The following is a 12,042-nucleotide window of genomic DNA, read 5'->3' on the forward strand; positions in this document are numbered from 1 at the left end:
AAAAAAGTTCTAGAGTTTTGAAAACCTACAGAGTTACTAGGTGAAGCTTCAGTTAATTTGAATGCTATTATACACTTTCAAGTTCTGGTATTTTTTTTAACCTTTCTAAATGGAGTACTAAATTACTTAGTATGGTTTAGGAAAAATAGCAATGGTAGGATTAGGAGTCAGCAGACCTGATTATTAAGAAATTCTCTGTGTTCAGAAAGTAAATGCTCATTTTGTGACACACATACAAGGTTATTTTCTGTAGCACTGTTTGGAAGAGCAAAAGTTTGGAAACAATACAAATTGTTAAATCAATTAAGTGAGTCATCCATTTACCTGAATATCATGCAGTTTTAAAGAATATTCAATAACCTCATTAAAATGTGGAAAGATAGACAGGAATTTTATTTTTATTTTTAAAAAGCAAGGATCAAAGCATTGCATATAGTATTTTACTTATTGAGTAAAAAGCATGGAGATTAATATCTATATTTATATTTGCTTGTGTAAACACAAAGAAACTTTGGACAGATATACAAATGAAGAAGAGTGGTTTCTGTGGAGCAGAGGCTGAGAAGACCCAGGAAATGGTGGAGACGGACTAAAGTACTTTTTACTCTATATCATTTTTGAGCCAGATGTAAATTTCTATTTAAAAAATAAGTTAAAAATGTAAATGCTTTAAAAAAAACTGTGAATGCTGTAAAGGGGTGTTATGAATCAGATTGCTTTATCCTGACACCAACCTGACATCAGTTCAAATTAAGAAGATTGAGTTTTGATTTGTGGAAGAGGTGGATGAAGAAGGAACAGGGTCCACTTTGAAGCATAATATATATCGAGGGATCAGAGGGTGGAGGTAGGGTACATTGATGAGAGGATTTCGAATCTAAACTGTGTCATGGGGCATATGAGCAGGGGGGAGGCATGTCAGGATGGGGACAGGGTTGCAAGAAGGAGGAAAAAGAGGACAAGGATCAACTTGGCTTCCTAAGCAGTTTTGCCTGGGTCTCTTGGAGCTATACGGCACTGAAAATCAGCTCAAGGCTGACCTTGCCAGGACTGCAGAGCCAAAAGAGGACTTCACAGGCATTTCAACAGCACAACAGCAGCCATCTGGGTACTACCACTCAAACCAGGTAGTGGAGTGTAAATAACGATGGAAGACGTGGAAGAAAACTCTCAAGGATTTCCGCTTCACATCAGGACAGTTTCCTTGGCATGAACTCAGAGCCGTAAAATGGAGGTTATGATAGTTAATTTTTTACCGGGGGTGCAGAACTATGACAGGGAATTAAGAAAGGGCTTTTTTAGAAGGTTTCAGAAAAACAACATTTCTGAGTTATGGCCCAGTATTAAAATGAGAAGGTGACACACGAGGACACAATAAGTGTAACAGGCTAACTCTTTCTAGAAGAAAGGTGATCACGGGGTCATTCCAAACTTGCTTTCTACGAGACGGATTAATGGGGGATTTGATTCCTAACATGTTGGTTGACACCGAGAATATTGGTCTCAGGAAGATGACACTGTGAGATGCTTCTACAGAGCCAAAATAAAAATGAACTACCTTTATACCCAGAACTGCATTAATTAGATCCACTTTCGTAAGTAAAAAATATATATAGTTGTGGTGTGGTCACTCGTAAGTATCCTTTTTCCTTTCTCACAATAAACAACGGTTGTACATTATTTGCCTAAAATATTAATCATTTCAAGCATAAATGAGCTTCTTTCATCACTATGAGGGTTACAAATCTTTACCAAGTCATTCAGGATCAACTTTTAGCATGTGCCATAGTATGGTGGTAACATCTCTGGTAGAAAATTAAACTATTTACCCAGGAGGAAAATAATGTATCCCTTTGTCTGGCTTATTATCTTAGTTATGTACTACTTTATGAATCAGAAACGTTCAGAAAACTTTATGCTGACGGAGCAATAGAAAACAGTTGAAATATAAAACAGTAAGCACCATTTCACAAGAGTCCCGTGCATCTCTTATTTGAATATTGGGCTTAGGAGACCTATGATAAATTTGTGGACATTTAAAATCATTTGGAAAAAGGTTTCTCAACCTCTGTACCATTGACATTTTGAACTGGATAATTCTTTGTTGGGCAGGGCTGCTCTGTGCATTGTAGAATGTTTAGCAGCATCCCTGGCCTCTACCCGCTAGACGCCAGTAGCACCCTCCAGCCGTGACAGTCAAATGTCCCCTGGGCATCCACCACTGACTTAGAGGTTTGCTCACCTTCTAGCTCCTTTGTGGTAGTAGAGGGAACACACCTCAGTCGCATTCAACAGAAATGAAACCCAACAAAGGAAGTAAAAGAAATGGTTATCATTAAGCGAAACCACTTGGCAATCAAATGGATGTATTTCTCCCCACGCCCCCAAATCAGCCCCCCAAGGCACTTCCTCACAGAATGCCGACCTAAAACCAAGGATTTCAACCTTCTCAGACGTCCCACAGCAGAGGAAAAAAAATGCCAAACAAAAGTCATCATACACACAGGAGTACCGGTGACAGCATCGGTTCCTTGTTACAAAATTTTCCCCGGAAGCTAGATCACCCTCTGCTGGGAAAAAAACATGCGCAAAATAGCAAATGAGAGAAGAACTCACTGTTTCCAGAAGCGGCTTTCCAGAATTTCGTCAAGTCAACGTGCGGCGGTCTGCTGGGCTTTTGTGGAGGGGGGCCCAGGATAAACAAGGAGGGCAGGGGTTTCCGCTTGGGGGTGGCTGAATTCTGGTCCTCCTTTTCCTTTTCTTGACTTGGGCCCCAGGGCCCTGCCGTCGTCCGCTTCGAAGGTGTCTTCAGGAAGTTGGCAGGAGGGGCCCCAGAGGCCGGCTCTTCCGGATCCACTTGGCTCAGGAAGATGTTCTTAGCAGCATCCATCTTCCTATCTTCTCTTTTCTCTTCAGCATTTTTGGAGAGGCCTGGGGACCCTCTGCTTGCAGCAGGTTTCAGAACGACTCCAGGAAAAGGAAAACTTGACGTCTCGCCTCCACGCTCTTTATTCTCTAGGTCGTCTCTGGCTGGTTTCAAAGGGCCGGATTTGGCCTTGGCTCCCAAGGGGGCCGGGGGGCCTCTCTGTTGAGCCACAGTCTTGGTGGGGCTTTCGTCTTCCTGGGGGTCATCTGTATTCAGGGATGGCTTCTGGCCAAAGACAGGTTTGGGGAAGAGGGGCGTGGGGTCCTGATCTTGTGAGGCTGACATAAACTTGCCTTTAGCCCCAGCCAGCTTTGGGAAGACTTGCTTCGGTTCATTTTCCTGGGCTGGATGATTTGACCCCGGCTTGGGGCCTGGTGGCTTCAAGTCATGGTCTTGGTTTACACTGTGAAGTGAAGGCTTATTCCCAGGAGGCCAGGGAACCGCAGGTTTGGAATCTTCTTTGTGCAAGTTGATGGGCTTGGGGCCTACAGGTTTCAGAAATCCCGGTTTCACCTCGGGGTCTCTGGTGGCCGAGTTAGCCTGCGGTCCAAACCTGGGATTCACTCCGGTCGGCTTTAGAAATGGAGGTTTGGGCTCCTTGTCAGGCTTTTCCTCAGAAGAAGGTTTCACCCCCAGAGGGGGCTTTGGGGACCCAAACCTGGGCACATTGCTCGGTCCTGCAGGAGGGCTGGCATTTCCTTGGTTGTTGAATAAGTTCTTTTTGACCTGTACTCCTGAAGGGGAGTTTTGGCCCGGGACCTTGAAGGGCCTGCTGTTGCCCGAGACCTCCTCCATGGGGTTGCCCCCTGTGTTAAACTTCGCCATGAGGGACTTCACATTCGCTTTCCCATCCTGCAAGCACAGGGAACAAAAACTCACTGAGAGCCCAAAGTCTCACTTGCACAGTTTAAAGTACTACACTTTGAAGGGTTTCCTGGTTTGAGGCCTGCAGCGTCGCTGATTGGTTTGTGAGATATTGTAACATTTATCTTCCTCTATGGCAAAATAAGTTGTGAGAATTTCTTGAAGGGGGAGGGCTATGATACTTAGACTTTTCTTTTTTTTTTTTGGTTGTCTTAGACTGACTTGCTTTTTTTTGTTGTTGTTAAGTCACAGCTTATATTTTCTCCTTTCCTCTCACTGGTTCTCTAACTCTCTTGTTGGATTTACTCTGAACTTGGTATTTATGTGTTTTGTTGAACTTGAAAAAATATGAACGTGACTAACAGATGACCTCTTCCATATTTTATAGCTGAGTCTCTTAAATAGAAACTGCATTTAAAAAATGAAAGCAAGCTCTTCTGTAAATCTGGGCTGCATGCTTCACACAGCATAGCCACATTTGACATTTTGTGTTTGCAAGCCTGTTCTTGTTCCCACCTATATTTAAGGTCCATCTGTTTCCTAACAGGGAGATGTGGCAGAAAAACCCACTCAGTTTTATACACAAGCAATAAAATGAGTTTTTCTACTTATTGATACATATGAGTGTAAATGATTCAACTGGAACCAGACTAGCAGGCAGACTGCGCTCGTTTTCAAGGGGCATAGTCTGGAGCACAGGGAAGGTGACAAGGAAAGAGCAGGGACAGGCTGGAAAATCTCATTTCCAGGTGCTGGTTTCTCCAGTCTCTGTCCCCCTGGTCTAGAATTAGGGTATAACCTAGTAAAGAGGGCGGGCAGTCACCTTTCTCTGTGACTATAATCCCATGTAACCTGTAAGAATTCATGGTGGGTTTGCTTTTTCTCTCAAAAGCCAGAGGTTGAACTTTTCTAGTTCTTTTAGGAATATTTGAAAATCTGAGGCTTAGAAAAAAAAATCACAGGTAGCCACAACAGTTTCCATTTTTTTGCCTTAAAATTCACCTAGAAAACTTTTTCTTACTTCCTATCCTCACCTGTCATTGCTAAGCGTATTTCTTCTCTCAAGGCCCCACTCAGATACTACAAAACCAGATCCTGTCCGGTTGGGAGGAACTGCTCCCTCCTCTTAACTCATGTAGCACAGCAGGCCCTGCTACATGCCCCTGTATTACTTCCTTTCCTAATACTAAGAACCACCGTTTAGCAAGTAAACACATGCGCTTGATTCTGAACCAGGCAAGTTATCTATGTCGCCTCATCTCATTCTTTTGGATGATGGCATTATTTAACTCCATGTCACAGGAAAGAGGATTGAGGTTGAAACTGCAGGAGGACATCACGTAAGAGCATGGGAACTTGGTTGGAATCCTAGTTGATTAGCAGGGCCTCAGTTGCACAATCTGTACAATGGGGATAAGAGAGCATATCTGCCAGAATTGTCATGTGTGTTAGAGATAGAATTTGTAAAGTGCCTGCCTGGCCCTCAGCCTGGGCTCAATGTAAGGAAATTATTATTAGAAACGTTAAGTAGCATATTCAGGGGCTCACAGCCAGGAACTGTGAGGACAGGGGTGCAGACTCAGGTCTGTCTCGGGCTCCAAAGTCCAGAAACTGTCTCATTCCCCTTTGTATAGAACTCTCGGGGTTCTAATATATTTGGGAAATTGTTCAGGTTGGCACTGAGATGAATACTGTGAATGGTGATTTTAAAAGAAATGGTCCCTTCAGCAAGAGTTTCTCTCCATACCAAACTATAGTCTTTCAGGACTGGGGTAAGCAACCTAGGCAGGAGGCGAAAATGAGGTGAAAGGAGCAATTTCCAGCTTGGTTTTGCTTCTTTAATTTACTACCCTGTATCCAAGTTGCTGAAAATATCTTGTTTTCTACCTTGCCTCCTTTGACCATTTTTTTTATCCCCATGATTTTCTCAAATCCTCAAGTAATCCCCGGAGGTAACAGGCAGGAAGGCAGCAGAACCAGGGAGAGTTTGGGTGCTGGCAGAGGGAACAGGTGAAGACGGATCCTACCCTGTGCCTCCTGGGAGATCATAGCTGCAAAGGACTTTAAACCTGAACACAAGATGCATAAAAAAGTATCAATACAAAAATTTTCTCCCCACCTGGAAGAAAGTCTGTCTCTAGGGAAGAATCTTTTATTCTAGACTCACTCTATATTTTGTCATTTATATCCTAGATCTACAATTTAGTCCAGAATGATAAGAGGCTGCAGAGTAAAGTGGTTAAGAGCATCGACTAGGGAGCCAGGTTTTGAGTCTGATCAGCTCTTTACTGTAACGTGAGGTATATAAGCTCCCTGGGCCTCAGTTTGCTCACCTCTATTAAGGGAATAAAGAGTCGTGTCATAGGGCTTTAAAAGAAATCAATATCTGTAAGGCACTTTAAAGAATGCCTGGAACCTGGGAGGGTTTCCTATTTTTATAAAGAAAGTGAAGACTTTGAAATTATCTATTCTACCTCTCTCACTGCATTGGTGACAAAACAGAAACTAAAGGATTTAAGTGATATCTTATTTAGTCACAACAACTTCACAACTTGGATTTCATGGGGGGAAATCCATGAGACACACTAACACATTGTCAAACTGCACACCCTGGTTTTAGTTTAGAAAATATGGAAGTGGTTGATTTGGAATTTAAGTCCCAGATGCCAACTCAAAACCAGGAGGCAGGGCTTCCCTGGTGGCGCAGTGGTTGAGAGTCCGCCTGCCGATGCAGGGGACACGGGTTCGTGCCCTGGTCTGGGAAGATCCCACATGCCGCGGAGCGGCTGGGCCCGTGAGCCATGGCCGCCGGGCCTGCGCGTCCGGAGCCTGTGCTCCACAACGGGAGAGGCCACAACAGTGAGAGGCCCGCGTACCGCAAAAACAAAAAACAAAAAACAAAAACAAACAACAACAACAACAAAAAACCAGGAGGCGGTGCAGTATCATGGTTAATAGCAACGTCTCTGAAATCATTGACTTGGGTTCCAGCCTTGACTTTGCTACTCACTAGCTGTGTGATCAAGCAAATTACTTAACCTCTCTGAAACTCAGTTTTCTTTACCTATAAAATGAGAATAATGAGTACCTATTTCTCACCGGGTTTTGTTTTTTAATTAGGATTAAATGAGTTAATGCATGTAAAGTTCTTAGATAAAGAATTGCATGTAATATACATCCAAGGATTGTCTGCCACCACGATTTTCTTTTTTTCGAATTCACTAGTCACATAACATCATTTCTCCAGGTGACCAAATTCTGAAGTTACAATCATTAATGTTGCATCTTAATTTTAAATTAATATGACTGAAACAAACATACTGCTGGATAACATCATAGAGTTTATGATGTTTGAGTTTGGTTTCCCCCACTCTGAAACTTTCAACTGTATATTGAAAGACAGGGAAAGAAAGAGCCACAGGTTCCTACGTGGGACACATTGAAGAAACAGTAACAGCATCTGAACTTACTAATATGTCTCGTAAATCAATAGCTTGAACTCTACAGCTATTTAATCTCTTATACTGACTGCTTAGCTTTAGAGGTTTTTAGTTGTTATAACTCTTAATAAGTTTATCAGATAAAATTTTCAACACCCAGATTCACCCTTAATCTTAATAGCTAGATTTCTTTCTTTATGATAACGATAGACCGGCAAAAATGATTAAAAATTTTTTGACATTCTCTCATTCTCATTTCATTCCATTTTCTAGGGCTCTTTTTACTCTAAAAAAGTTTAAAAGAGGGTAAGAGCAATGTATTTCATGAAAAAGGGAAAAGTAAGCCTGCTCTAAACCCTGACCCTCCAAGCCCTCATGCCCCAGTTCTATGGGGATCATAAATACTGACTTATCGGTACAGTACAAGTTCATGCCTATTGTTCTGGAATAATTATTAATAATGCTCCCTTTTACTCTCAAAATTGACCTGCTTTAAACAATAATTACATGGTGAATTTACCCAGTTCCTCTCTAGAGTCAGTCAACCACTGTTATCAGCTTTTTATGTATATTTCTAACTGTGCATATACAAATATATAAAAATAAACACACACGCACATCCTTTCTGTCCCTGCTTTTTGCACAAATGGAAACCCCTGCTTTGCACCTTGCTTTCTTCCTGAACCGATACTAAGTTGCTACACACCAGCTCAGCTGGATGTGTGGTCAGCAGCCACTCTGATTGCTTGGTGCCTGTGCAATTCCAGTTGTTAAATATTTTCAATATTAATTCTCCTTTTTCCCCCTTGATAATTGGATCCATATCAGTGCATATTATTTGCACCATCTCTTAAAAAGTAGACTTAATTTCTTTACTTTTTACAACAGTTTTAGATTTACAGAAGAATTCAGAAGATAGTACAGAGAGTTCTCACATAATTTACATCCAGTTTCTCCCTTACTAACCCCTTACATTAATTTGCAGGACCTCTTTAACTTTTAATGATTTAAAGATGGGGCTTCTGTTTATTCTTAAGAAGAGGCATTTCACAATCTAGGAGATCTCAGAGTTTAAGATATTTAAGTAAAACAAACATTTTATCTTGAAATTTACTTGAAATTTATTTTCCAAATTTATTTGAACAAATTGTTATTAATTCCAGCTGTTAATGAGTTTGTGCAGCTCTTTCTCCACTTATGATAGTTACATCCAGATAAACCCATTGTAAGTTGAAAATATCCTAAATAGAAAATGCATTTAATACACCTCACCTACCAAGCATCATAGCTTAGCCCAACCTCAACCTACCTTAAATGTACTCAGAACACTTACATTAGCCTATAGTTGGGCAAAATCATCTAACACAAAGCCTATTTTATAATAAAGTGTTGAATACCTCAGGTAATTTATTTAATACTGTACTGAAAGTAAAGCAGGATGGTTGTATGTGTATGGAATGGCTGCAAGTATATGGGTTGTTTACCCTCATGATTGCACAGCTGACTGGAAGCTGTGAGCATCACGAGAGAGTATCGTACCACATATTGCTAGCCTGGGAAAAGATCAAAATTCAAAGTTCGGTTTTTCGTAGATGCATATTGCATCATTATAACGTTGAAAAATCCTAAATCAAACCATTTTAAGTCAGAGAATGTCTGAACGATGTTTAGCCAAAACTACTCCCATGCATTGCTTTATAATCATACAGGTGTAATTGTAGAGATGCTCTTGACAGAAATGAATTTCCTTTAGCCCCCATGTTTTCCCCTTCCTCAGAATTATATACCTTCACTAACATAAATTTAACATGCTTTTCACAGTCCCTGGGAAGATGCAAAAATGCTTTAGCTATATCCTCTGTACTTCTAGTTAACAACTCCAGATTCCAGAAAATCTTTTTTGCTTTCAGCAACTTACATAAAGGCAATAAATCAAGTACATACTTAAACAAAGGCTGAGATGGCATTTAGGACAGACATCAAGAAACTACACATCAAGAAAATGTTTTCTTTTGCAGCTAGTTCATCTACATATTTTCATATGGAAAATTAACAACATTGGTAACTGGATTTTGTTTGGTTTTAAACATATCCTGAGCATTAGGTTAATGCAGCAGTTCTCAAATTGGGGCAACTTTGGCAATGTCTGGAGATATCTTTGATTGAAATGGTGGACTGAGAAAGTGCTCTTGACAACTAGTGAATAGAGGCCAGGGCTGCTGCTAAACATCTTACAATGCCCAGGACAGACCCCGAAACTAAGAATTATCAGTCGAAATAGTGCTGAGATTGAGAATCCCTGAGCTAATCCTCTTGCTCCTGAATAATTGGAACTATCTTACCAGAAATTCTGCTTTTAATTTTTATAATGTAATACACTCTAAAACCTACAAGTAACTGTAGAGAAACTAATAATACAAAAGACTATCACTAGATTGTTTTCAAAGTTCCTTGTCTTTGAAAGTCTCATCTTTGTAAAGTCTCATTTGTAAAGCACAAAAGAAATAAAACACCCATGAATCGTGGGTAACTAATGAATTTAAAATAACTTTGAGTGTAATTTTACCTCCTTAATATGTGTTAGTGTCACTTTTGTAATTAAAGCATCAGGAGAATGAACCACTCTTATGGATGCTGTTATTCTTTCTTAAATAGAGCCCAAAGAATAAGAGAAGAAAATGATTTCACTTGATTGCATCTAATGCTTTTAATCATGAGGGAGTTGGTAAATAACAATAGTTTATCCAAACTGGTCTCTTTCTCCCTCTATCTCTCTGACTCTCCTTGTTCTTTCTTTCTTTCATCATTGATCAATTCTACCATGTGTAGGTTTTCTTTTTTTTTTTATTGCTATGTTGAGATAACTTGTCAATACTCATGATTTATTTGGTCCAAATTGCTAGTGCTTCTCATGGAACAAAATTAGTTCCTACCACTGCCACCACTGTCCAGAACAGAACCCCAGGTAGAGCGGCATCTGTGGCATCAGGGTGCAAGGAGATGCATATGTAGTGGGAAACTGTTCCAGGAAGCCCGCCCTAGTCCTGCCCAGCACGGGTAGAAGAGGAAAGAAGGCAGGTGAGGGTGGCGTGCTGCATGGGAGAACACAGCTTCTGCTGAGGTGATGGCTCATGTTATTCAAATTTAGGATCCACTCAGCCCAGGATTGACCAGAGGTATAGTAAAAAGACAGAAAAGATAGTTCTTCTGTTAAGCCAGATACATTTACCATCCTTGAGGTAGGAAGCAGGCTGGTGAAAATTTGGAATAGACTCAAGCAGCTCAAACTTTCATAGAGCAATAGTAGTATTTAGCATCATGGATTTATATTGCCTAGATTAAAGAAAATAAAACAACAGATATATTCCTCATGACCAAGCCAAGCCCTCCCCCACTTCCCAACACACACACACACACACACACACACACACAGAGTGATAAGTTGTCTTTTCTTTTCAAAGTGACTTGATCTGCTATACCCAGTAAACTTGGAAAAGGGATTTTTTGGGGGGAGGGGGATTAGTTTTGTCTGAAAATAAATTTTCTTAGAACTTCTACTGTTAGAAATTATGTAATAAAACGACTTTAATTGTTTTTGGTTGTCAAGATAGAGTTAATGGTTGAAAACACAGTACTTATGACAATGCTTCACAAGATAGTAGATGGCAAGCTCCACTCTAGACCCTGAAACTGCAGTAAACTTTTTTTCATCCCTGTTAACACTGTCTAAATATTTAGGTACTTAATGAATCATAATTTATGTATTTAATGTGTGTACTCTGTTTTCTTAAGGAGATGTAAAAGCAGGGACCTGGTTTTATTTTCTTCCTCAAAAACAACCCCCCTCTGCCACCCCATACCCAAATAAGCACTCCCATGATGCCTGCACATTTCTTTCCGTAATCGCTATTAAACCTATGGCTGACAGGCTGAATTTACTTGAATTTCTTCATGACTGATCACACAGATGAAAGTAGGAAAAAAGATTTCCTTAGCCTCTTAAGGAGCATTGAACCCAGTCATGAATCTATCCTCGAGAGCTCCTTGCTTAACGGAATGTTTACTTCATGGCGAATGGGCTGTGATGGATTCCAGTTGGCTGAGCCTCTGATGCTGAAGGGAGCATCAGGCCCCTCTTCAACAGGATGTGGGAACGTGCTTCTCACCACAAATTGAGTTCTTGGGGTGGGAGCGGGCTGCTGCAGGCTGGGCAAAGCATAGGGAGGAGGAACTGACAGTGGAGAAGTGGTGGCAGCCCCAACTGTGACAACCCCTTACACTTTTGTCAGTGACTTATGAAGGTGGAGAGGGAACTGCAGACCACCCCAACCTCGTGTTGTGAGGTGAAATATAGTAGGAAGAAAACACCTGGCATGAGTGGGGTCTCTCCGGGAGCTGTGTGTGCATGGCTTTCCTTGATGCAGGTCAATGTGGCCTTTTGTCCTCAGGAGGCTGGCCTGGGCATCTTAGCAGAAAACCTCTGCATTTGTCACTGTGTATCATCATTCCCTCTTCTGGGATCTCTGGCACCTGCTGCTCTGCACTCTTTCCTGGTTCCTACTGGGTTCTCTCTTCTAGGGTGAATTGAAGTAGAGGAAGCCAGGTCACACAGCAACTTAAAGCTGGTAAAACTTTACTGGTAAACTTAACCAGTAAAGACCCACCTCCCAAATGCTGTGGCACCTTGAGCTCTCCAGGCATATTGATCAGTTAGGCTTTTGGGTACCCTTTGTCTTTAAAGACAGGCTTGAAAATCACCATCATTCTACAAATTAGAACCTTCAAACCTCTTCCTGGTCATCTGACCAAATA

At 41.1% G+C, this 12,042-nt stretch overlaps 1 protein-coding gene across 2 annotated transcripts in view; it reads right to left on the reverse strand.

The window, feature by feature from the left end:
* Positions 1-12,042, reverse strand: part of FYB1 (FYN binding protein 1) — a 176,397-nt gene that overhangs the window by 93,233 nt on the left and 71,122 nt on the right. For both annotated transcript variants that reach the window (XM_029215915.1, XM_029215914.1), the window contains one exon: positions 2,617-3,778. In XM_029215915.1, coding sequence (XP_029071748.1) covers positions 2,617-3,778 — 1,162 coding nt within the window. Of the gene's footprint in view, positions 1-2,616; positions 3,779-12,042 lie in introns of those variants that run through there.

Source organism: Monodon monoceros, unplaced genomic scaffold (assembly GCF_005190385.1).
Source record: "Monodon monoceros isolate NGI ecotype Baffin Bay Population unplaced genomic scaffold, NGI_Narwhal_1 Super_Scaffold_12, whole genome shotgun sequence".
NCBI classification, from domain to species: Eukaryota; Metazoa; Chordata; class Mammalia; order Artiodactyla; family Monodontidae; genus Monodon; species Monodon monoceros.